Below are 27,642 nucleotides of genomic sequence, written 5' to 3'. Positions count from 1 at the left end.
AAACCGGAAGTAGAGTTAATTTTGAAACCAGTTTGCTAGAAAATCGTCCATGCCAGCTTAACTGTCGATTTTCGGTAGTGAAACATAAAAAAAAATTTGTTGCTCCTCACATCGTTCACCGGCACAGTGTACAGAGCCAGCAACAAAATAGAAACCGGAAGTAGAGTTAATTTTGAAAACGGTTTGCTAGAAAATCGTCCACGCCAGCTTAACTGTCGATTTTCGGTAGTGAAACATAAAAAAAAAATTTGTTGCTCCTCACATCGTTCACCGGCACAGTGTACAGAGCCAGCAACAAAATAGAAACCGGAAGTAGAGTTAATTTTGAAACCGGTTTGCAAACACCAAACACCAAACACCGAACGAACAATGAACAACGAACAACCAAACACCAAACACCGAACACCGAACACCGAACAACGAACAACGAACAACGAACAACGAACACCGAACACCGAACACCGAACACCGAACACCGAACACCGAACACCGAACACCGAACACCGAACACCGAACACCGAACAACGAACAACGAACAACGAACAACGAACAACGAACAACGAACAACGAACAACGAACAACGAACAACGAACAACGAACAACGAACAACGAACAACGAACAACGAACAACGAACAACGAACAACGAACAACGAACAACGAACAACGAACAACGAACAACGAACAACGAACAACGAACAACGAACAACGAACAACGAACAACGAACAACGAACAACGAACAACGAACACCGAACACCGAACACCGAACACCGAACACCGAACACCGAACACCGAACACCGAACAACGAACAACGAACAACGAACAACGAACAACGAACACCGAACAACGAACAACGAACAACGAACAACGAACAACGAACAACGATCAACGATCAACGAACAAAGAACAAAGAACAAAGAACAAAGAACAACGAACACCGAACACCGAACACCGAACACCGAACACCGAACAACGAACAACGAACAACGAACAACGAACAACGAACAACGAACAACGAACAACGAACAACGAACAACGATCAACGATCAACGATCAACGATCAACGATCAACGATCAACGAACAAAGAACAAAGAACACCGAACACCGAACACCGAACACCGAACACCGAACACCGAACACCGAACACCGAACACCGAACACCGAACACCGAACACCGAACACCGAACACCGAACACCGAACACCGAACACCGAACACCGAACACCGAACACCGAACAACGAACAACGAACAACGAACAACGAACAACGAACAACGAACAACGAACAACGAACACCGAACAACGAACACCGAACACCGAACACCGAACACCGAACAACGAACAACGAACAACGAACAATGAACAACGAACAACGAACAACGAACACCGAACACCGAACACCGAACACCGAACAACGAACAACGAACAAGTTTGGTGTTTGGTGTTTGGTGTTTGCAAACCGGTTTCAAAATTAACTCTTCTTCCGGTTTCTATTTTGTTGCTAGCTCTGTACACTGTGCCGGTGAACGATGTGAGGAGCAACATTTTTTTTTTATGTTTCACTACCGAAAATCGACAGTTAAGCTGGCGTGGACGATTTTCTAGCAAACCGGTTTCAAAATTAACTCTACTTCCGGTTTCTATTTTGTTGCTGGCTCTGTACACTGTGCCAGTGAACGATGTGAGGAGCAACAAATTTTTTTTTATGTTTCACTACCGAAAATCGACAGTTAAGCTGGCGTGGACGATTTTCTAGCAAACTGGTTTCAAAATTAACTCGACTTCCGGTTTCTATTTTGTTGCTGGCTCTGTACACTGTGCCAGTGAACGATGTGAGGAGCAACAAATTTTTTTTTATGTTTCACTACCAAAAATCGACAGTTAAGTTGACGTGATCCGTGTTATTTTTGGCGCCAATGAAAAAAATTCAAAATTTTCACTGTTTTTATGCAGCAACAAATTAGCAACAAATTCACCTGACTTTTTCCGATTTCTTCACCCTACCTTAACGTTAAGCTAGAACTGTTGCTGATTTTCAGCGAACGGGTTGAGCAACAAAATCGTCATTATAGCAACTAATTAGCAACAAATAAGCAACAAATTCTGGTGTTGTTTTTTTTTTTAATTTCGCTAATTTTTCATCGCCAGCTTTACGTACCTTCCGCTCCTGTTGGTCTTAGCGTGATAATATATTATAGCCTTCCTCGATGAATGGGCTATCTAACACCGAAAGAATTTTTCAAATCGGACCAGTAGTTCTTGAGATTAGCGCGTTCAAACAAACAAACAAACTCTTCAGCTTTATAGTATTAGTATAGATATCGTCCGTTATGACCCATCTCTTTTTTGGCATGGGAATTTGGCAAAATTGTTTCGGAATAAAAAGTATGATATTATGTCCGTATTCTCAAGGTAAATTATTTTAGTCTTAAATCCGTTCAGATACTTCGGTGTAGATTGGAAAAAAGAAAATACTTCTGTGTTTAGGATCGATTGTAAAATGCCTTCAGAAAAGTAATTAAAAAGATCTGAAAGTCGTCGGCTCCCGGCTCCGTTCCGGTTTCCTGGGATAAAAAACTATTGAAAATAAAAAAAATGTTGTGTGGTTTTATGAAACCACGGTAAAAGTGAAACTGTTCGAACGGTTCCGAACACTGCTTTGTGTAGCGCATGTCGCGTGTCGGTCGGCTGCCGAGTAGGTATACCTACTCGGCAGCCGCGATACACGCGACATGCGCTACACAGACCAAAAAGTTTGAGACGATGTAATAAAAGTTTCACTTTAAAAAAAGGAACTGATGAGTGTTTATTTAAATCGTATATGTTAATTTAAAATAATTTTATTCACAAATAAACACAAATAATCAACCGACGTTTCCAAAAACGTAGCAGTTTCTGAATTTGACTGTATTTTTCGTGTTTGTACTCGATAACTTATTTAACGATAACTTTGTTTTAGGTATACTATGAAGTAATTATTTGCAATACTTTATATGTACTACAGTTATGTTATAGTATACGGGGATAATAATATCGACACACAAAACAAAAACATACCCACAAAACTCGGTCAACTAACGAGCAATATGTTAAACGGAAAACTGGGTCAAAGTCACTGTTGACTTATTGGTTTTTAAAGTTTTATATCCATATATTATCTAACAGTTTGTTTAATAATAAAGTGCTGCTCTTTTTCAAGCCGGTTTTTAACTCTAATTCAAACATTTTTTGTATGCAACTAGACTTCTTGTATTGTAATTTATACTATCTATACTAATTACTAATATTATAAAGCTGAAGAGTTTGTTTGTTTGAACGCGCTAATCTCAGGGACTACTGCTCCGATCTGAAAAATTCTTTCAGTGTTAGATAGCCCATTTATCGAGGAAGGCTATATATTATCACGCTAATAACAATAGCAGCAGAGCAATGCGGGTAAAACCGTAGGGCATAGCTAGTAGATTAATAATACAGGGTGTAATCGTTAAGTGTGCACAGGCGGTTATTCTGTAACTATTACAGATATCAAAAAACTTTAAACTGATATCGAAAGTACTTAACCTAATGAGTAAAATGGCCATAGTAAATTTTTAAAAATAAAACGTGATCAGTGTATACAAAACTACAAGTCCCTTCGCGCTTAGTATAATAGTGGGACACCCTGTATATATCTAGATTAACCATCGTTTCGGAAACCTTGAATATTGTAAACTCAAGTATTTATTTAAGCAAGTAGACTTCTTAGAGAAGCTCTTTTGAATCTTCACAGTACCTGTATTATTACATGTTTACCACCGGTTCGGAAAGCAGTTTCTACGAAGAAGCGCCGGCAAGAAACCTGGAACGCGAATTTATTAGCTTTTGTTCGTTTTTAATTGTTTTTCTAGTACATTTTAAAATAGTCAGAATTCATAAAATCCATAAGAATATTAAATATATTCTAATCTACTACAACAGTGAACATGTCTTATGTCTTTCAGTAGAAGTTCAGTAGGTACACCATGGGTACACCTCATTCGTAGTTAAAACAAGTAAGTTTATGTAGACAAAATATACGACAAAAAAATATTAAGCAGGATAATAGAAAAATGACATACTACCTATAGGTATAGTAATTATATTATAGAAGTTTATAATCGACCCATTAGTTGAGTTTATAATTTACAAACAAAAACACAAACCATCCACTTTATGATATTAATATAGATTAATGTGGACTCGGATAAATCATATTATACTAATCTAATTTTAATTCCATTATGTATGCTCATAATTTACAAAGTACATAACAGGAATAAATTTATTTACTTGTGTTTCATTTTACTCGATGTACGTTAAGATTTTAAAGGTTTTTTTCAAAATTAATTAATGTGTGAAATTTTTATTATAGTGGCAATAAATAATTTTGGAAATCGGTTCAGGGGCCTCTTATTTCCAGATAGTATATTATTATATACGCCCGGCGTAAGCTGTCTGGAAATAAGGGGTCATAATACGGCCCCTGTACTTTTTATGTGAAAACATTATAAACATACATTGTTTCCTCTTTATAATATACTAGCTTTCCGCCCGCAGCTTCGCTCGCTTTGCTTAAACCCAATATACTAAAACCTTCTTCTATCTATCAATCAAAGTCCGTTGCGTAGTTTTAAAGATTTAAGCATACATAGCTGTGCTCCGCGGTTTTACCCGCAGTGCTCCGCTCCTGTTGGTCTTAGCGAGTTATATAGTCTTCCTCGATAAATGGGCTATCTAACACCGAAATAATTGTTCAAATCAGACTAGTTCCCGAGATTAGCGCGTTCAAACAAACAAACCCTTCAGCTTTATAATGTTAGTATAGGTATGGAAATAGGGACAGCGGAAGCGACTTTGTTACTACTATGTAGTGAAGAACAAAATATCCACAAAATTTGACCAATCAAGAGCCCTCGTTTCTGCTTACGTCATCAGCGTGAAGAACCCCAAGAAGCTTCGAGAAGATGCTAGATTAGTACACGGCTGTATACTTGAGCATTGAGCTAACAAGCTCGCAGTGAAACTTGAATTGTTCTTTTGTTGGTGCGTTCTTTGGTAAAAAAGTGTAGTAGGGGTTTTTTTATGTGAGAGGAGGCATCAGGCAACAGAGCAGACGCGATGCCTGATGGTAAGCTGCCAGCGTCGTCCATATGCACCTACAACGCCGGGGACATTGTGAGTGTGTTGCCGGCCTTTAAGATAGGAGTACGCTCTTGAAGGTCCCCAGATTTTAGGTTATGTAGCAATTGAGCTCGTGGTTCGCGTGATGGATGCTCTGTTTTGAATAAAAAAAAAAAAAAAAAACTCGAGAACGGCTCGACAAATTCGGATAATTTTTAACGTTATTGTTCAGGCAAGGAACAAGGACAAGGGACAAGGAAGGGTTCTTATGGAGGGAAAATATGAAATATATATTATAACATTAACTTTTACCTTATTTCATTTAATATAATACTTGTGGTCCGCCCGGGCTTCACCCGTGGTACATATTTAGTATCCTATGTCCTTCTCCTGGCTCTAAACTACCTCCCTGCCAATTTTCAGCTAAATCGGTTCAGCCCCTCTTGAGTTATAAGTGGAGTAAATAACACGACTTTCTTTTATATATATACTAGCGGCCCGCCCCGGCTTCGCCCGTGGTACATATGAAAAATAGATGTTGGCCGATTCTCAGACTTACCCGATATGCACAGAAAATTTCATGAGAATCGGTCCACCCGTTTCGGAGGAGTATGCAGACTAACATTGTGACACGAGAATTTTATATATAAGAGAATATAGATTAGTTTCATCTGGCTCATGTTTTATCCACGGTAAAATAAAGCTTGGCAGTCATCATGGCATATTACTTGCTAGCTCTCCGCTTCAAAGAAAAACCTGCATAGTTCACGTCCCCGCGGGATTTCGGGGATAAAACCTATCCTATGTGTTAATCCAAGTTACCCTCTATATGTGTGCTAAATTTCATTGTAATCTGTTCAGTAGTATTTTCGTGAAAGAGTAACAAACATACATACACATACATCCATCCTCACAAACTTTCGCATTTATAATATTAGTAGGATTAGTAGGAAGGATATGCAACCGTACCAAGTCAGTAAGTACCAAAAAATAGAAAATGTTACGAGTTACAAAGAGCCTTCGTACCAAAGAATAAAAAATGTTGCGATTTACAAAGAAACTCACATTTGGATGACACCCAAGTGCTCTACTGGATTTGGGACAAACCGAGCCACGAATTGAGACTAGTATAATACCCTCTTCTCTTATATATAAAAATGAATCGCAAAATGTGTTGGTAAGCGCATAACTCGAGAACGGCTGAACCGATTTCGATAATTCTTTTTTTATTATATTCCTTGAAGTACGAGGTTGGTTCTTATGTAGAGAAAACGTAAACATGTACCACGGGCGAAGCCGGGGCGGACCGCTAGTGTATTATGAAATCGCTCTTCTTCTTCTTATCTTATATAAAAATGAATCGCAAAATGTGTTGGTAAGCGCATAACTCGAGAACGGCTGAACCGATTTCGATAATTCTTTTTTTATTATATTCCTTGAAGTACGAGGATGGTTCTTATGTAGAGAAAACGTAAACATGTACCACGGGCGAAGCCGGGGCGGACCGCTAGTGTATTATGAAATCGCTCTTCTTCTTCTTATATATAAAAATGAATCGCAAAATGTGTTGGTAAGCGCATAACTCGAGAACGGCTGAACCGATTTCGATAATTCTTTTTTTATTATATTCCTTGAAGTACGAGGATGGTTCTTATGTAGAGAAAACGTAAACATGTACCACGGGCGAAGCCGGGGCGGACCGCTAGTTGTTAATAAAAGTTCTTTAATAGACCTCGAATAGATATCGAATTACGGGCTTTAAACGTAAAAGTATATGTGTTTTGAATTGCACATTTTAACGGGTTTAAACGCTGTTTATTTATAAATAAATAATGAAAAATATTTCGGGACAATTTTCACACACGGCACGATCGATCCCATAAACTAAGCTTTCTCTTGTGTTATGGAAACCAGATGGCTGATAAACATACATATATAATTTTAAATAAATACTTACATAGATAATTAACACCCAGACACAGAGCAAACATTTATGTTCATCACACAAATATTTGCCCCGGATGGCAATCGAACTCACGACCAGTGGCTTGGAAGGCAGGGTTACTACCAACCACACTAACCGGCCAGTCAATTATCTATACTTATTATGATTAGAAAAATTTGTTTGTTTGAAGGTACTAATCTCAGGATAGTAACTGAGACCTTTGAAAATTAACTATTTCACCGTTATATGGATATGGATGTTGTAGGCCTATATCATGGGCGAAGATTTGGCAGACCGCTAGTTATTTAAAGATTAAAAATGGACCCTACAAAAGTTAAATACATAACTAGCTTTCCGCCCGCGGCTTCGCCCGCTTTGTATAAAACATAATAAATTATATACTAAAACCTTGCTCTTGAATCACTCTATCTATTAAAAAAAAACCACATCAAAATCCGTTGCGTAGTTTTAAAGATTTAAGCATACATAGGGACATAGGGACAGAGAAAGCGACTTTGTTTTATACTATGTAGTGAAGACAATCTTTCAGCGTTATATTATTAGCATAGATAAATAATAAATCACGTTTAAAATCAGTTTAAAATACTGCAATTTCGAATTCTTGATTTCAAATGTTCACTGATGACCTCTTAAATTTCAAAGCGTTCAACAATATAATAACATAGAAATCCTAACGAGATATAGGCAGATTATATAAAACACGTCACCTGAACTAGATCAGGCTTCTCTGACCATGTGTTATGGCGCTATTATACGCCATTTCGTTAGGTTAGGTGTCAATTCGCCTCAAGAAGAAAATATGCACTCTTGATCGCGAAGCCAATGTGTGGATGGTGCACCAAGCTTGCGACAAGTGCCTTTTGATATTACCGACTCAGCGCGGCAAGCTCGCAACCGTTCAGCCCCCCTAGCCAAGTGGCTTTCTGTTAGCGTAGCGTTCAATAGAATAGACTACGAATGTATGAGATTGGCGTAAGCTGTAGATACGTTGTATCTACAGCTTACGTACATAGATACAACGTATCTACAGCTTACGCCAATCTCATACATTCGTAGTCTATTCTATTGAACGCTACGCTAACAGAAAGCCACTTGGCTAGGGGGGCTGGTCAACGTTAAAATATCTACCGCCAATGCGCCAACGCTCGTTCTACACATTGGACCAGTGGCTTGGCCAGGGCACTTGCCAATGCATTGGCCTATGTGTAGTGGCGGAATAACGCAGAAATTGCAGAAAGCGCTCTTAGGTGGCGGAAGCTCACCGATGGTTTAGTTTTACTACAGATACAGATAATAGGTATTATAATACATTATTTACTTAGTATTACTTTTACACAGAATGCAATTCTTACTTCATCATCCTAAGCTTTCCCATCCAACTAAGCTTTTTTTAACATTTTGAATTTGGATTTTGTGAATTTGGATTTACTCTAAATAAATAAAATCAAAACTCACTTATTTTGAAGTGAAACTTCTTTAGGCGCGTTGAGAGTAAAATTTCAAGGTCGCGTCATGGCAATACCGTCACGTCATTGAGTAAGACGACGATTTTGGTATTTTTGAAACTTGCGAAAGAAGTTTCAATTCTGACACGTGTGCTTGGCACACACGCTCTTTTTTTAATATTATAATATCACAATCACAATTTTATTGTTTTAATGACTAATTCAAGCAGAAAAAGAGATAAATAAATAACAAACAACCACAGAGTCGCAATATACAAGACATCATAAGTGCATAGAACTGAGATATAGAACTCTCCAGAAATCAATATGGCGGGAAACGGCAACCATGATATTAATCAGACCATCTCAACTTGGAAATTCAAATTGGTCTAAACTTCCGCATTGAATTATTACTGACAATATTAATTTAACTGTCCAACTGCTTCCAAGTTTACGGGGATCTTGGGAAATGTATTAACTTGCCAATATTTTGAAGTTTTTTAACAACATGTTTTGAAAATAAGTAACCAATAGGCTTTAAAGTATAAAGTGTTATTTAACAGAACACAGTCGTGTCGTGTCTTTGTCCTGTAATTTTTCACTAATGTCATAGTTCAAATTTTAAATCCTGATCGAAGCAGAGAAAAGTCCAACAAAATATTCTTGTAGATATTGCATAGATAAAAAGACGTGTGGCACTCGGGGACTGCCGCGGTAAAGCTATTGCATGCTATGCCTTCAAGCCACACCTCCGTGCCCGTCGGAGTGGGGAGCGTGAGGTTTTTTCGTTACGGAATTTCTCGATTCGGTCCCCGCGCTCAAGGCCCGCGATAGAAGCTATGCAATAGCTTAATATAATATATGCTAATAATGCTATAATACCCATATAATATTTTGTCTTTACTAGAGTATCAAACTTTCTATCGAAATAGGAAAGATACATACCACTGAACTATTACGTCCTAACCTAGTTACCTACAAAAGTGCTTCTAGAAGAAGTCTAATTGAATAAATAAATGTTTGAGTTTAACAATATGTATCGTGACAGCCATTCCCTTGCCAATTCCTATAATTTTAGGTCAATAGGAAGTATCCTTTTACGAGTTTCCTAGAATTAAAATACGTAACAGATTATGTATATGGTTCTAGGTTTTGAATTTAGTGCTTCAAGATAAGTAGGAGAAGGAACATAAATATAAAACGACGTCATTTTGTTAGTTTGTTTATATTATTGAACCAATATTGATGAAACTGACTTGATAATTCTCTAACGAGTACAAAGCTATATTTTTTCTCAAAGACGATACATACCATAGACATACCTGGACAAATGTTTATAATTTTACAAGTATCCATACTATAATAATGTATTTCAATTGAATTATATTAACATACTAGATTTCCGCCCGCGGCTTCGCCCGCGTTTTCAAAGGAAAACCCGCATAGTTCCCGTTCCCGTGGGATTTCCGGGATAAAACCTATCCTTTGTGTTAATCCAAGTTACCCTCTATATGTGTGCTAAATTTCATTGTAATCGGTTCAGTAGTTTTTACGTGAAAGAGTAACAAACATCCATACATCCATACATCCATACAAACTTTCGCCTTTATAATAGTATTAAGATTATCAAATTTCATAAGGAGACGATCAGCTATTTTTGCGTAAAATATATTTTTACAAACTTTCGGGTTTAGAATAGTAGGTTACAGGTTTAAACTAGGCGAAGTCGGAACAAAAAACTAGCATTAGTTTAAATGAATCTGTCCTCAATATTTGTTTTATGTAAAACACGGAAAAATACACAGCATTGTAGTTACAAATTATTTAGGGTTCAACAGTGTCCTGTGTAATTAAAACATGTAAATCACAAAATTATCATCCTATTTAAAAAGAGAGAAACGTAGTACATAGTTCGTGCTTTTGCATTAATCTATACTAATATTATAAAGCTGTAGAGTTTGTTCGTATGTTTGTTTGAACGCGCTAATCTCAGGAACTACTGGCGCTAAAAAAAGCGCTAGTTGAAGAAGTAAAGCCTTATATAATTTTAATTTTTATTGACATTTTATTCTAAAATTACCTCTCCGATCGTTAATTTCTTTACACTTTTTAGTCTCTTGGTTCAGAACCTTTGACTGGGTGAACCGATTTTGATAATTCTTTTTTTATTTGAATGTATGCCCATGGTCCCATTAAATTTACTGTAATTCCGACAATTTGTAGTTAATTTATAGTTTTTTGTTAAAAAAGAAATTATTGAATACGGAACCCACATATTTCTAGCCGCTCGCACTTGCCTACATTGCAATGTTCCCAGTTATTTCATATCAATGATTCGACCTATTTCCCGCCGAGCCTTCCTCTGTGTTGTGTTTTTAATTTCACACGCAACTGTAGCTGCAAGCATGATGAATTTTTGCTGTTATTACTTACTGTAAAATTTAATAAATTTTTATGTGTATTTTTGAGGAAAGGTTCAGCGAAGTTTTCGAGTTGAATTTAACCTTACATAGTTGGTATTGAAAAGTTGAGGTATGGGAGGAATGTCCAAAAATTAAATTGGTATATCAATTTTTCAGCGTGCTATTTTGTGGCAACGGCAATATCCGTTTTGATTTTTAGTTCTACAGCTAATTTGGTTTATAAAAAATCAACAAAAAATCTCTTCTTTATATCTAGTTATTTGAATAGAAGAATTTCTTAGCAGGAAGAAACATTTTGAATTTCATTAAAATTATATTGACTATTCATTAAGCTCTTGAACACTTAATATAAAGAAAAAATATTGAAATGTCCGTCTGTCAACAGGCTGTATTTCGTGAAAAGTGATACTTGAAATTTTCAGAGATCATGTATTTCTGTTGCCACTATATTGCCTATATCATCAACTAATTGAAAATCGCGTCTAAACAAGGGTCACAAATTGAGAACGTGACCAATGTTTAGTTATTTTTTTTGTACGGAACCCGTGTTGAAGTTCATTTCACACTTGACTGATTTTTTTCTGATTCTAAGCGAAAAAAGCAAGAAGAAGCCGTGACCGTACGGTAAACTATAGACTCATTCACTGCCGTACACATGACTGCTCGAGCAGTCGCGACCGCTTCAATCCGTCAACTGCGCGGTTTGTAGCGACAGTTCGAGCAGTCAACGACCGAACACTCGAGCAGTCCGTGTACAGCCGCTCTTATTGTTCTAATTCTGTTCCAGGTAGCGGGCAGGATCCTGGATGCTGTGATGTCGAGGCATCATGTGGAACAGCTTGGGTTGGATTCTGGCTATTGTGAATGTGGTGTCTTCATTGTCTCCGGTTATTAAAATTGGTAAGGATACAGCTAAATCAATTTTTAGGGTTCCGTAATCAGATACAATGGGATCCTGTTGCTAAAACTTCGCCGTCCGTGTGTCTGTCTGTGATAAAGACCTGTATAGTTAGACAGTTGATATTTTAATAGATTATGTATTTTTTGGTACATATTTCTATATGTATCTGTACTAACAAATAATAAAAATTTGGTAACGGTTGGCGAGGTCAAAAGGTGGCGAGGTGACCAATTTTTTGAAGTCTTCCATAATTTACTGAATTATATAAGTTAATTTCAAAAGAACTATTCGTAATTCGTAAGTTATTTAAATTAATAAAAAGTCCCAATTATAATATACACTCATCGTTCTTGATTCATTATGGGGAATTATTTTTTATGTTTTTTTAATTTCAGGTGCAATTTTTACCGAAGACGCCAGAGGAGGGAGTGCTGAGTTGGCTTTTAAATACGCAATATATAGAATAAATAAAGAAAGGAGCATATTACCTGAATCCACTTTAGTATATGATATACAGTATACAACGCCTAGGGATACTTTTCGAGCGTATAAAAAAGGTAAGCATTATAGTCTTTTGGTTGAAGTTAATTTCGAACTAAAACGCAAACTAAAAAAATAGCGTGTGTGCCGACCACACGTGTCAGAAGTGAAACTTCTTTGGCAAGATTCAAAGATACCAAAATCGTTGCCTTACTCCATGATGTGACGGTATTGCCATGACGCGACCTTGAAATTTGACTATCAACGCGCCTAAAGAAGTTTCACTTCAAAACAGGAGATCAAATTTACACAAGAATGAAGAATGAGCACAGGAGCTATTTTTATACAAATACAACACGCGTGAAGCCGCGTGATCAATCTAGTGAAGATACAAATAAAAATACGAACCAACGTTCTTTTAAATAAATATTGTACATCTTATATTTCTATAATAAATTAGATTCTATCAATATTGAACATCAAAAATTCGCCCACGCTCATGTAATAAAGTACTACGATAATGTCATTTATATGAAATACGTTTCAATAAAAATGTCTAAATTATGCGATTTAACTAAGAATAGGGATTGATTCTCCGCCATTTTGCGTCCTCTTATATGTTAATACAAACCGCAAACGAATTAATAATCTTAGTAGAGAATAAAATGTTGTGTGGTTTTATGAAACCACGGTAAAAGTGAAACTGTTCGAACGGTTCCGTACACTGCTTTGTGTAGCGCATGTCGCGTGTCGGTCAGTAGGTATACCTACTCGGCAGCCGCGATACACGCGACATGCGCTACACAGACCAAAAAGTTTGAGACGATGCTGTAATAAAAGTTTCACTTTAATAACATTGCATTTAAATTTTCTGTGTGTGCTTTTACACTAATAATGTGAGAGTATGTGTAGCCAGGAATGTGTTTGTAAATAACCAATCATATCGCTTCATTTAGTTCGAAGTTTAAAGCGTTTAGCGTTTGAAGCGATGCTATTGGTTATTTAGAAACACATTCCTTACTATACATACTTGCACATTATTGGTGGATAAGCACCCTTATTCTGGTTTATTAGCTACATCTCTTTTATCTTCTTCTTCTTATATATAAAATTCTCGTGTCACAATGTTAGTCTGCATACTCCTCCGAAACGGGTGGACCGATTCTCATGAAATTTTCTGTGCATATCGGGTAAGTCTGAGAATCGGCCAACATCTATTTTTCATATGTACCACGGGCGAAGCCGGGGCGGACCGCTAGTAATATATATAAATCTCGTGTCACAATGTTTGTCCTCAATGGACTCCTAAACCACTTAACCGATTATAATAAAATTCGCACACCATGTGCAGTTAGATCCAACTTGAGAGATAGGATAGTTTAAACATGTATGTACCACGGACGAAGCCGGGGCGGACCGCTAGTATGTATATAAAGATGTACCAAATGATACTTTTTGTAGTTAAAAACAAAAGACATTAAAACCGATCTCAAAGTGAGAAACCGCGGTAAGCCGACATGCCTTGACCTACTCCGCTAATACGATTGTGTTGACCGAGTTACATACATCCATACAACTAGTATAATCCATACATGATACACCATACAACTAATCCGTAATTTTGTGTGGATGATTAGGTTTTGTAGTTTTATACAACGTTTGTTGTCCCATAAAAATGGGCATTGAAGCTTCAATAAATATTCAAAATGGTCGTCATGTAGAAATTTGCCTTTAAAAATTTCGGAAGTTTTAAAAATGACTGATTTTATTTGTTTTAAAGTGACATCTTTAGGCGGGTTAAGGGTAAAATTTCAAGGTCGCGTCATGGCAATACCGTCACGTCATGGAGTAAGGCGACAATTGTGGTATCTTCGAATCTTGCCAAAGAAGTTTCAATTCTGACACTTGTGTTCGGCACACACTCTCTTTTTTAACAAAGCGGGCGAACGGAAACATTATAGAAACAACCTCTTCCAGGTCACCATTCCTCTTAAGGAAAGGTTGCAAGAGATTTAATATCCATACTTTAATTACTTTTGTTATTTCTCAAAATACCTAGTGTTTACTAGAATTTCGCGCGCGGCTTCGATCGCTTTTTATAAAACTTAACAAATTATATATTCAACCCTTCCTCTTCAATCACTCTATTTAATAAAAAAAAAAAAGTGTGGCACTCTGGGACTGTCGCGATAAAGCAAGCAAGCAAGCCTTCAAGCCACACCTCCGCCGGAGTGGGGAGCGTGAGGTTTTTTCGTTACGGAATTTCTAGATTCGGTCCCCGCGCTCAAGGCCTGCGATAGAAGCTATGCAATAGCTTAAAAAAACATCAAAATCCGGCGTAGTTTTAAAGATTTAAGCATACACACTATGTATTGATATTAATTATTAAATTAATCTTCCAGCGTGCATACAAATAAAATCAGGCGCAGTAGCCATCTTCAGCAGTGCTGGTCCGCTCCTCGGGTCCACGCTGTCTGCAATGTGCCAATCGTTGCACGCGCCACACTTCACTATAGACCCTAAGTACATAGCACGTAAGTATATTTTTGATTGATTAAATAATTGAGATATATTTTGTTAATGAATATAGACTTTTTTGTGTATAGAGCGTAGGTATATTTTTGAATAGCCAAATAAAAGAGATATTTGTAAATGAATATACACTGAATATGTTTTTGATTGGATTGGACCGTGGGTATGTTTTTGATCGGGCAAATATCAGGGATATTTTTAAATGATTATAGACCCTAAGTTTATATTATGTGAGTTTTTGTTTGACAGAATGTTTGGGATATCTGTAATTGAATATAGACTATAAATATATTACAAAAATTATTGCTTGGCCCAATTTTTTTAAGTCGTTCAATAACTGATGATCTACAAAAGAGAATTTCTAAATTCAAATTAAAAATATCGTACTTATTTCTTGAATTTGAAATGAACACGCCATTTTTCTTCTTTCTACTTTTCATCTCTTTAACGAATAACCAAACTTCTCCAGTACTTCTAAGTATCAAAAACGATCGACCTTACTTGTCAAACGAATTTCAACCCTATTCACAGAGCATTAAAATTGATATTCCAGCACAAAACAGCACAATGTCGTTCACAATCAACTTGTATCCATCGCGAGAGTTATTGGACATGGCTTTCACGGACCTCACAGCGTATTTGAATTGGTCCAGAATGGGTATTATATATGAAGACTATGGTTTTGGTAAGTAGAGATATACATGCACAAACTGACTTACATTTCTATACAAAACATTCACTCTTATAGGTATACATATACACATACATCTTACAGAGACCATCATACATACAGAATACAGATACACTTTTACTCTTTAATTATACAGGGTGTCCCAATATTGGTATACTAAGTGCGAAGGGACTCGTAGTTTTGCATTTACTGATCATGTATAAAATAATTAAGTAAACAACAAAATTACGTCAAAAATTTTTTGATAAATTTTTCCTGAAAATCCATGTTTTCTTCTCTAGCTTCGCGCAGCCGGCATATACCGCTTCTCTAATGTGAGCATTTTGTCTATGAAAACATAATCTTAAACGATAGTTCACGTGCTGGTGGCAAAGTTGGGCGGGTTGCTTGTTATGGGTGTTCAGCATGTGTATAGTGTACACTGTACACACAGAGTTTTAAGAATTCTTCTATTTGAAAAAAAAATGCGTCTGGAATTTTATAAGTATTTTTTTCGTACTCAGCGTATGCAAAACTATAACCTCCTTTGAGCTTAGTATACCAACAGTGGGACTCCCTGCATACCCATATTTTCCAGAGTAATATACATCTACACATACACCTTATAGCTACTTACTCTTATAGTTACACATATAGACGCGCACGTAGACTTACCTACATACACAAATGCACAATCGCACACAATTTTTGACTTTTTGTGAAATTATTTTAGAGGCAAGCTGTTTCTTCTTATTACTGGTTGCCCAGTAACCTAGCTAGGGAAACATTGGTTTGAACAAATTGTTTAAGTAGCCTTTCTATATTCTTCAAGATCTAATTCAAAATTTGTACAAAGTATTAAACTTATAAATTTATAAAGAATAGAAAAAATTCGATCACGAGGCGGGACTCGAACCCGCATCCTTCGCGCCATTCCGGGGCGGATGCCTCACCAACTCAGCCACTCGTGACCCGCCCGAGTGATCGAATTTATTCTATTCTTTCAGTTTTATGTGTCTGAAGGGACACACTGCGCGCCATCTATTGAGATGATTAACAACCATTTCAACCAATATGAAGCACTTTTCAGTGAATACAATATTGTAACGATGGAACACGACCTTTTTTGTTGAATTTATATTTTTGGTTTTTATGGCATTCAAATGCTTTGTAAATATAAATTTATAAAGAATAGAAAATTTTCTAATTTATATTTTTGGTTTTTATGGCATTCAAATGCTTTGTAAATATAAATTTATAAAGAATAGAAAATTTTCTATTCTTTATAAATTTATATTTACAAAGCATTTGAATGCCATAAAAACCAAAAATATAAATTCAACAAAAAAGGTCGTGTTCCATCGTTACAATATTGTATTCACTGAAAAGTGCTTCATATTGGTTGAAATGGTTGTTAATCATCTCAATAGATGGCGCGCAGTGTGTCCCTTCAGACACATAAAACTGAAAGAATAGAATAAATTCGATCACTCGGGCGGGTCACGAGTGGCTGAGTTGGTGAGGCATCCGCCCCGGAATGGCGCGAAGGATGCGGGTTCGAGTCCCGCCTCGTGATCGAATTTTTTCTATTCTTTATAAATTTATATTTACAAAGCATTTGAATGCCATAAAAACCAAAAATATAAATTCAAGTATTAAACTTATCAAGGATCGGTGACACTACTGTTAGAAATTACACAGGAGGGGCCGGGTTCAATATTAGTTTGAATGTAATAAGAATGTACTGCGATTCTACACAACTGCCTAATTGATGTAGGTAGTTGATAAATCACAGCAAGTCAACGACTATTAACAAAGTGAGGGTAGTTGGGTCAAACTTCGTATAAACAACGCCCGAGCCCCTTTGTACGAATGTGCCACGATTCAAAAGAAAGCAGCATTTTATAGTATTCGACAGCTAAGCATGTTCGGATAGTGACAACTACACTGACAACTATTCATACACAAAAATATTAAATCACAAGTTACGTCTAACAATACAGTAATTTCATGAATTTTGCACGCCTCATAAGCGAAGCGTTGAGGTGGGTACTACTGTCACTTCGCGCAAAACATCTGATTTTTCAAACTTAAAATGTCTTTATGTATCATACATTGCACTTGTAAGATAATACATACACACACATATTAAGAAAAAACACTATTGTTAACATTCATGATATTTTTGATGGCATTTTTGTTATTTAAACTAGTTAAAAAACAGTTTAAAAAAGTTCTGTCTTGGACGTCCGTGTGTCTGTATGTGCGGAGGATTTTCTTGTTAACACGATAGCGACCGAAATACTTTACTAATCGAGGCTTTTTTTTTCTCTTACGCTTGAGTATGCTCAGGAATAGAACCCTTTCATTTTTCAGGGTCTGATTCGATGTGGTTTAATTGTTATTAAATAAACAAAAATAATAATTAATAAATAATTATTAAAAAAAAATTATGAGGCGTGCACTTTTGGATTTTCCAAATTATTCCTTAATTTGTTTTTAATTATATAATTATTATAAATTCCAGGAGAACTAAACATAGGTAACCTAGCCCGAGACGGCAGAGACATGTACGCGGTGCGATGTGAAGCCCGCGACTACCGACGAGCGCTGTACCAACTTAAGGCGCAAGGGATCAGCCATATTATTGTGGACACGGATCCTAGGCATTTACGGCAATTGGCTAGAGCTGTAAGTACCCACACACAACATATAGATATAGAAACACATACACGCACACATACAAATGTCAATATCGAATCAATAAATCATGCTCTAATAGGTGAGGGTAGTTCGAAAAAAAGGATTTTATATAGGATTAAACTGTGAAAAGACAAATCTTAGGCGTTTAAATCTATTGGCGATTTCTGTATGTGTACTTATTATGTTAATTGAGAGCTGTATCAGCTCAAACCCGACATATTATTGTTGACACTGACCTTAGGTTACGTATGAGAACATATCCTTAGTAAAATATGCTCTGCTAGGGAATGGAAATTGACAGAGCATCCATACTAATATTATAAATGCGAAAGTAACTCTGTCCAAGTGAACCAATTTTCATGAAATTTGGTATGGAGATATTTTGATACCCGAGAAAGGACATAGGCTACTTTTTATCCCGGGAAAATAACGCAATCCCGGAAATCCCACGGGAACGGGAACTATGCGGGTTTTTCTTTGACTGCGCGGGCAAAGCCGCGGGCGGAAACCTAGTAATTATATAACGTTATTTAAAAGTTGATTATCTGGGCTCTGTTGGCTAGAACTGTATAAACTATGAAGAACTATAGGTAAAACTTGTTTTTTTAAGGTCATGTAGAAGTGTGGGAAATAATTTTTTAAAATTATATTTTCTCTTTTTCAGATCCTACAGTTACAAATGAACAACGAAAACTATCATTATATCTTTACTTCTTTTGTAAGTATTATCATTTTTCAATCAATAATCTTACGATATAAAAATATTTTAAAAGACCGGCTTCGCAGCTTCTGGATATTGTATGATTAACTTATCTGTCGGTTAAAACTTAGAGTTAAAATTACTAATAATGTATGAAAATTCACGTTATGAAGTGTCAAATAGACGAATCAGAGAAATTATTAGTTAATAGTGGAACACGTTAAACAACATGCTAACAAATATTATAAAAAAGAGCGTGTGTGCCGAGGACACGTGTCAGAAGTGAAACTTCTTTGGCAAGATTCAAAGATACCAAAAACGTCGCCTTACTCCATGACGTGACGGTATTGCCATGACGTGACCTTGAAATTTAACGCGCCTAAAGAAGTTTAACTTCAATAACATACTTTTTTTGATAAATTTCAGATATTTCTACCAATTTCAAATGTCACTTCTTCCAGAACAATTCCCAAAACTTTAATATCTACAGCTACCCTCATATTTTTTTTTTCAGGATATGGAATTATTCGATTTAGAAGACTTTTACTATAACCGCGTGAACATGAGCGGATGGAGGCTCGTCAATAGAGACTCTGATAAAGTGAAAGATGCGCTACAAGTTATGGAGAAGTTCCATCCGATTGGGGCGTCTATACTCTCTGGGGGACATATTAAGGTAAGCATCACCACAGAATACATAATAATAGCTAAACGCTACAGAACGGACACTCTCCGCCTCCCGCCAAAATTAAACACTTACCTCACCCCGCACGATCAGTCTAAAAATGGTCCACATTTCAAATTGACTTATAGTAATTTTATTATTTTGGATTTGTGATTATCGTTTTTCGTAGAAAATGGTTAGATATTGTGCTGTTTACGCATGTATTTCATCAGAAAAACGCTAATTTTTTTTTACGCTAGTCAAAAATGTGCCAACCATTATTAATAGCTGCTAGCTAGCTATATATTCCCTGATGGATAAAGTTTTAGGCAGCATTAATCAAAACAAATTAACTACAGCTCTTTTCTTTGACCTTTCCAAAGCGTTCGACTTCGTGTCACACTATAAACTATTAAAAAAACTAGAATCGTACGGTATAAGAGGGCAAACGCTTCACTGGATAAGATCTTACCTTCAAAATAGGCAGCAGTGTGTAACAATTTCTGAAGTAAATAAAAACGATGAAATAACGCATTATTTTTCTGACTACGAAATAATAAAATATGGCGTACCGCAAGGCAGTGTACTTGGTCCAATTCTTTTTGTATTATATGTAAATGACATAGTTAATATAACAAATCACAAGTGCATCTTATTTGCTGACGACATTTCTTTAATTGTAACTTCTGACAAAAATAATATACATGACCACATAAATGACATTAATTATAGTATTGACAACATAATAAAATGGCTTGACAATAATGATTTGAAAATAAATTTGGACAAAACAAAATTTTTACAATTTAATAAATTTAACTTTGACATTCCTAAAATACAAGCAAAAAATGAAATAAAGTTTCTAGGTGTGACAATAGATACAAATATAGACTGGAAACTACATATAGAAAATGTGTGTAGTAGATTAAATAAATTTGTTTATGCATTAAGGAAGTAAGAAGGGTTACAAACTTAAAAACCGCACTTACTTCTTATTACGCTTACGTGGAATCTGTTTTGCGTTATGGCCTTGTTATCTGGGGCAATAGTACCGATATAACAAGAGCATTTCTGGCTCAAAAGAGATGTATACGGGCCTTATGTGGTATGAGATCGGATCAGTCCTGTAAGCCGATATTTAAAAAACTTTGTCTGCTGCCATTGCCATCTCTTTACATTTATGATATGTGCGTGTTTGTGACTAAGCATATGTATCTTTATAAAAAGGCAAGTGATTTAAATAGCCGTAGTCGCAGAGATCCAAGTAAACTAATTTTAAAAGATAATCCTAGATTAAAAAAATATAATAAAAACTGTCTTTGTATGAGTGTAAAAATATATAATAAGGTGCCAACTAAATTAAAAAACTTAGATACTAAATTATTTTTTAAAGAACTTCATAAATGGCTTGAACAGAAATGTTTTTATAGTGTTAAAGAATATCTAAACTCGTAATTAACATTGTCTACTTGCGTCTTAATATTGATTTTGTAATAATGTATGTAATTTTTGTAATGAATATGAATGAATTGTGAAATATTAATTATAATAATGTGAATGAATAACAAATGAATTGATTTTAATAAAATAAAATTAAGAAGACATAATATAAAATGTATATCTAATGTAAAATGTATTTGCATGCCGTTGAATAACGGCTAAACATGCTGAAATAATGTATCTTATTCTTAACACCTATGTATACCATGTTCATGTGCAAATAAACGATTTATTTATTTATTTATTTTATTTAACCATAAAGTGTTAACACACACATTTGCAGTCTCAACAGTGTGACTGTCAAAACGATAATTTTGTATGGAGTGTCCGGGGCGTGGCATCACTACGTCCTATCCTACTAATATTATAAATGCGAAAGTTTGTGAGGATGGGTGTGTATGTGTGTGTATGTTCCTCTTTCATGCAAATACTACTGAACCGATTACAATAAAATTTAGCGCAAAAGTAGAGGGTAACTTGGATTAACACATAGGACATGTTTTATCCTGGAAATCCCACGGGAACGGGAACTATGTGGGTTAGTCTTTGAAAACGCGGGCGAAGCCGCGGGCGGAAAGCTAGTAGATAATAAATTAGTTGTCCTAGCTGTCGCAGACAGCTAGGAAAGCAATGGGCAAATTTTTTTTCTGATTCACTGTTTAGAGGAGATTAGCCTTGAAAATAGCCTATGTTTGGCCGTAGACATTTGTATTTCTTTCAAACTTCAGCCGTGAAAGCGCAACAGACAAACATGCAGATTTTTTGCATTAATGGCTCGATTTTGTACAAACTTAAATCTCAAATGGGAGATATTTGAGAAATAAATTATGATTTTTTTATTATTTACCCAGGGAAAATAGTCTTGTGATGAAGATCTTTGCTCTGTGTGTGGGTATTAATTGTCTATATAAGTATTTATTTAAAATTATATACTTATGTATGTTTATCAGCCATCTTGTTTCCATAACACAAGCGAAAGCTTAGTATGGGATCCGATCGTGCCGTGTGTGAAAATGGTCCTGAAATATTTATTATTTATGTATTTAAATAAAATTAAATATCTCAATTTCAGACTGACCCTGCGCTTCTCTACGACGCTGTCCAAGTGCTGGCTTTAGCACTGGCTTCAACCAAAGATGTTCACAAAAGCAATGTGTCCTGTGACACGGAAACGCCTATGGCCCACGGGAATATGTTGTGGGAGAATATACATAAGGTAATCAATATATATCTATAGAAAACTAAATGGTTGTCGCCTGCGGTTTCGTTATCAGTAAGGGCGCGGGCACACGATGCGTTGCGGCGCCGCACCGCAAAGATTTCACCGTGTCAGTGGGCACACGAGCGGTGCGGCGCCGTAACGTTGTTCTGTCGCAGCGGCGTCGTAGCAGCGTTGCACAGCGTGTCCTTCCTTGTGACGCAAAACAACTGAGCGGTGCCGCTCCGACGTCGCACCGCATTCACCCCTCCCCGCCTCGTCTTGGTGGTTACAAGTCCGGTGCGGCGCCGGAGCGCATCGTGTGACATGCCACAGATATTTCTATGTAAGACGACGCAGCGACACCGCTCCGGCACCGCACCGCCGCCGCAACGCATCGTGTGCCCCCGCTCTAATTTGAAAAAATTGGTCGCATTGCAATTTGCAAGCCCTCAAAAAAAAAAATTGGTTGTCTGTAAAGTCGGTTTACTGACGATAGTTGAACGTGACAACGTCCGATTGTGCTTCTTTGTCGCTCGTTCCGCGCTCTCGCTCGCACTTCAAGCCTTACATGGAACGCCTCAGAGCGAGGTAACGCCGCATGAGTCATGTTTTTTCGTGCGTGCAACTGGCTCTATCGAATTATAAGACGTTGTCACGTCAAAAAATGTTTTTTTCCCCGCTTATACAAAATTTTAATAGAGAATGTAAGTGACCTTTCCGGGGTTCAAAACATTTTTAACTGTTGAAATTTTTATACTGGTTTAAATTGAAACTTAACAACAACGTAAAAAAGTAAAGGCAATAATATCAATCTGTAACAGATCGACTAACAATTGAATTAACATAAATTTTAGTTAATCTCGGGAACTACTGGTCCGATTTGAAAAATTCTTTCAGTGTTATATAGCCCATTTATCGAGGAAGGCTATAGGCTATATATCATCACGATAAGACTAACAGGAGCGGAGCCACGCGAGTGAAACCGCGCGACACAGCTAGTATTACATATGAAAGACAAGACTCTGACTATACTCACAGATATTATTCGTTCACTATCGCAATATTACTTGCTAACGGTCAGATTTTCAATTTTTGAAGTGAAAACTTCTTTAGCGGCGTTGGGTATAAAATCTTAAACTCGCGTCAGGACACGTGACCATCGAAAAAGCGTAAGACGGATTTTTTTTAGCCCTTATATTCCATGCGTAAGACGGATACCATTCCAAAATATCAAACATGCTGAACGTTTATCAAGTTTTCACTTCTGCCGGCACTCCCGGAGTGCAACCCGTCTTTTTTTATCTCGTCTACACTAAACACAAATCTTACATTTCTAGGTACATGCACACGGTCTAACTGGACCCATGGAATTCACAAACGGAGTCCGAACCACATTCAACCTGCAGCTGATGCGTCTAGTGGGGGGTGTTGGGGGTGTTTGGGGTGCTGGGGGTAGGGATGGGGGGACAGTTATGTCGGGTACGTGGAACCCGACTGATGGGCTCGAAGTCACAGATCCGGCCGCGTATAGACGGGACCCACCGCCTAATGTTACGCTTACTGTTGTTACTGTTGAGGTAAGTGAAAGGATGGGTGGCAGATATACGTATGTATATGTAGATAATTTTATCAAATTAGTGTATTGTCATCGGTCCTCAATAAATCTACAAAGTTTGAACGAAATCTGGCAGTTTAAAGTGGGTCAAAATCGCGCCCAAAGAAGTCGGTTACAAACATACAAACATACAGGTGAAGCTAATATAAAGCGTGTAAAAAGACGTGTGGCACTCGGGGACTGCCGCGGTAAAGCTTATTGCATGCTATGCCTTCAAGCCACACCTCCGCGCCCGTCGGAGTGGGGAGCGTGAGGTTTTTTCGTTACGGAATTTCTGGATTCGGTCCCCGCGCTCAAGGCCCGCGATAGAAGCTATGCAATAGCTTAAAAATATTATTATTACGGAAACAAAAATCCCGACTGCTAGTTTACGTAGCCTATGTTACTACCAAAATTCTGATGATTACAATGACACCTCAAGAATAGTATCGATTCTGCGCCATTTTGTGATGTAATAGGGGTTAATTAAAAAGGAATTGAGAACCTAGGTTAAGAAATTACTTTTTTCCTACTAAAGGCAACAAGGCAATGCTATTTAGAGAGTTTCTATTTATAGACTACAGGCCCATGTTGAAAAAGTTAAATGGTGTTCCACAAAGACGGAATTTATTTTTATTTTCCGCCAATTGCTGGGGTAAATTTGGTCATTTTATTTTGTACGGCATGTTGGACAGCTTACAAGTAACGGCATAGTGCTGAATCTTATTATTTTATGCTCTTATATCGTTTTAGATAGGTCACCTGGTGGTTCAAATGACCCATAAATTTTTCAACATGGGCCTGTACTCTATTGGTTAGAGTTGCCTCTTACACCGGGTTCGGTTACCGACTGCCTTTCACCACATTCTGATAATATTTTTGATAGGCTATCTGACACTTTTATGTAAATCTTTTTATATTGTGATTTTAGTAACATAGGTACATTTCTATATATTTTATATCAAATTAACTGACAGATATACGCTTAACAGAACATGCCTTGAAATTGTAAAACACGTCCTAAATTACATACCTTAATTCTTAAATATTTATTATTTAGGAATCGGTGGTAAATGTTAAAAATATGTAAAAATATGACGTTTCAAAAGTGCTTCTCGAAGAAGTCTAATTGAATAAATAAATGTTTGAGTTTGAGTTTGAATATCCCGTATTCGTAACGAACTAACAGCCAATATCTTTAAAACCAGGAAAAACCCTACGTAATGGTGAAAGAAGGCTGGAACCTGCAAGGCAACGCTCGCTTCGAAGGTTTCTGCATAGATCTCTTAGCTCGTGTCGCCGCTAGAGCCGGGTTCGATTACCGGTTGAGGCTCGTGCCGGATAATATGTATGGGGCTTGGGATCCGGATACAGGGCAGTGGAACGGGATTGTGAGAGAGCTCATAGATCGGGTGAGTATTGTGTGTAAGTTTGTAAAAACTAATTTTGGTAATAATGGGTCCGACAAGCGTTTTTCACTTTACATGTCAAAAAAATCTTCAAAAAATTACGAAAGAAACTGTGTTTTTAGTTTTTTCATATCTTTAACCTTTAAGTATGGACGTCATTTTTTCTTAACACTACTGCGGACGTGGAGTCTCACAGGCTCCTATATGTACATACTTTTTTTTTGAGAATTTGATATAAGGTTGCTTTAAAGCTGATTGGATATTGAATTTAAGGGATTTAGCAATAAAATAACGTGCTTATGTAATCAACTTTTATTAAAAAAAATATAGAAATGTAAAAAATAAAAAATCGTGACACTTTTAAGTCTAAATTTACTTAGGCTACATTTTTAGATATTAAAAACAGCCAAACTTATGACATAACAAAATGAGTCTTTTTTTCTTAAAATATAATATATAAGGAACCAAAAACACAAAATACCTACTTCCGGTAACTAATACAAAAAATATTGACAACGGTCTAATAACGCTAATTTATTGGCAGTCAGTGCACAAAGGTCTAGAACATAGGAGACACACAGGTTTCTTGCACCCAACACAAACATAGGTAGTTATCCTATGTTTTTTCGCGGGACAGATTCTACATGCTCTTCTGGACCCTTGAATGGTTTCTTGATCCTGGACACCATCTGTAACCATATCATTACCTAAAAAGCGATTCATTGTCAACCTCAGTTCTCTTGGCAATGAAGTATTTATAACACGTCTTTGCACATGAGGCACTACAAGCACGAGTGCTAGTTTTTTTTTAAATCTCCTCTTTCCACAGCTTTTGGAACTGTCCGATTCTTCTCCTAGGACCTGGTCCGGTTCCCGGTCCTGATCTTGGTCCTGATCTTGGTCCTGATCATGGTCCTGATCTTGGTCCTGATCTTCATCACTGTCACTCTCATGATTTTGTATTAGTTCGGACTCCAATATAAAAAAAAAACCTTCAATATTCTCTTCATTGTCAGACTAATCCGTAGCGAACAACTCACTCACTTTTTGTTCGAAAGTTGGATCAGCGACACGGAAATTTTTTGCGCAGGGCCCTGAACAGAAGTCGTAGACGGTAGTTTTGATGAAAAATTAACGGCATTATTTATAATTTGACATTTTGTACTACAAAATCTGAAACAAACATAATCGCCCTTATAAAATATATTATATGACAACAATGGACGTGTAGCCTGACAGGCTCCAGTCCATTTTTGGATGGTTATTACTCACGCAATATTCACCGGACGACACAACCTCCTTCCTCGTTGTTAGTTTGGCAACTAAAACAAAAGCTACTGAGCCGCTCAATCCCGGGGAGCGAGGGGAAATAGGTGAAACTATGAAAACGTAAACATTGAGTAGCCTGTGAGACTCCACGTCCATACTTAAAGGTTAAAAATGGCTGAGATATTAACGACCAAAGTGGTTTGTAAGTGTATATTTTAGTAATATTTTGACCCTCATGTTCTCCATTCATAAGATAATAACTAAGCGATTAAACATATATAAGAATCCTTAATTTTCTAAAAAACTATCAATTAATAAATTAATATTATTTGAACAATGATAAATACAATAGAGTATCCCTTTAACATACAAAAATAAACATAGAAAAAAATCCCTTATGGTAGAACATTATCAAGTTTTAAAAAGTATTTAATAAATTTAAATAAAATAAAAAAAAAATGTATTGCTCTTCATTTTTTTGTATTTATATTTCAGAAAGCAGACATAGCAGTCGCGTCGATGACGATCAACTACGCACGGGAAGTCGTTATAGATTTCACGAAGCCGTTCATGAATTTGGGCATTGGGATCTTGTTTAAGGTACTGACTTCACTCCCGTAGTCCATGCATAAACTTATATATTATACAGGGTGTCCCACTGTTAGTATACTAAGCTCAAAGGAGGTTATAGTTTTGCATACGCTGAGTTCGTAAAAAATACTTATAAAATTCCAGACGCATTTTTTTTCAAATAGATGAATTTTTAAAACTCTTTGCGTATACCCATAACAAGCAACCCGCCCAACTTTGCCACCAGCACGTGAGCTATCGTTTAAGATTATGTTTTCATAGATAAAATGCTCACATTAGAGAATGTGAGCATTTTACCGGCCGCGCGAAGCTAGAGAAGAAAACATGGATTTTCAGGAAAAATTGAGCAAAAAATTTTTTGACGATTTTTTTTTTTAAGTATTTTTTACGTGATCAGTGTATGCAAAACTACGAGGCCCTTGTGGGGCATCCTGTATATGTATTACTAAAATAATA

General features: G+C 36.6%; 1 protein-coding gene and 1 long non-coding RNA gene across 2 annotated transcripts in view; one reads left to right on the top strand and one right to left on the bottom strand.

The window, feature by feature from the left end:
- LOC149476015 (uncharacterized) overlaps positions 1–27,642 on the bottom strand; it is a 232,628-nt gene that overhangs the window by 37,153 nt on the left and 167,833 nt on the right. The window lies entirely within an intron of this gene.
- LOC149476022 (glutamate receptor ionotropic, kainate 2) overlaps positions 1–27,642 on the top strand; it is a 38,442-nt gene that overhangs the window by 2,238 nt on the left and 8,562 nt on the right. The window contains exons 2-12 of the mRNA XM_089713105.1: positions 11,760–11,872; positions 12,269–12,430; positions 14,756–14,887; positions 15,439–15,570; positions 18,083–18,246; positions 18,923–18,976; positions 19,473–19,634; positions 22,195–22,338; positions 23,661–23,900; positions 25,126–25,329; positions 27,091–27,195. Coding sequence (XP_089569231.1) covers positions 11,800–11,872; positions 12,269–12,430; positions 14,756–14,887; positions 15,439–15,570; positions 18,083–18,246; positions 18,923–18,976; positions 19,473–19,634; positions 22,195–22,338; positions 23,661–23,900; positions 25,126–25,329; positions 27,091–27,195 — 1,572 coding nt within the window. The 5' untranslated portion in view covers positions 11,760–11,799. The remainder of the gene's footprint in view (positions 1–11,759; positions 11,873–12,268; positions 12,431–14,755; positions 14,888–15,438; positions 15,571–18,082; positions 18,247–18,922; positions 18,977–19,472; positions 19,635–22,194; positions 22,339–23,660; positions 23,901–25,125; positions 25,330–27,090; positions 27,196–27,642) is intronic.

The sequence above is a fragment of the Colias philodice genome, chromosome 29, assembly GCF_061535455.1.
Source record: "Colias philodice isolate Cphi_HAF_F1 chromosome 29, ilColPhil1 Martin Lab GWU primary, whole genome shotgun sequence".
NCBI lineage: Eukaryota > Metazoa > Arthropoda > Insecta > Lepidoptera > Pieridae > Colias > Colias philodice.
Note: the sequence above shows the minus strand (reverse complement) of the source record. Positions and strands in the feature narration are given on the sequence as shown.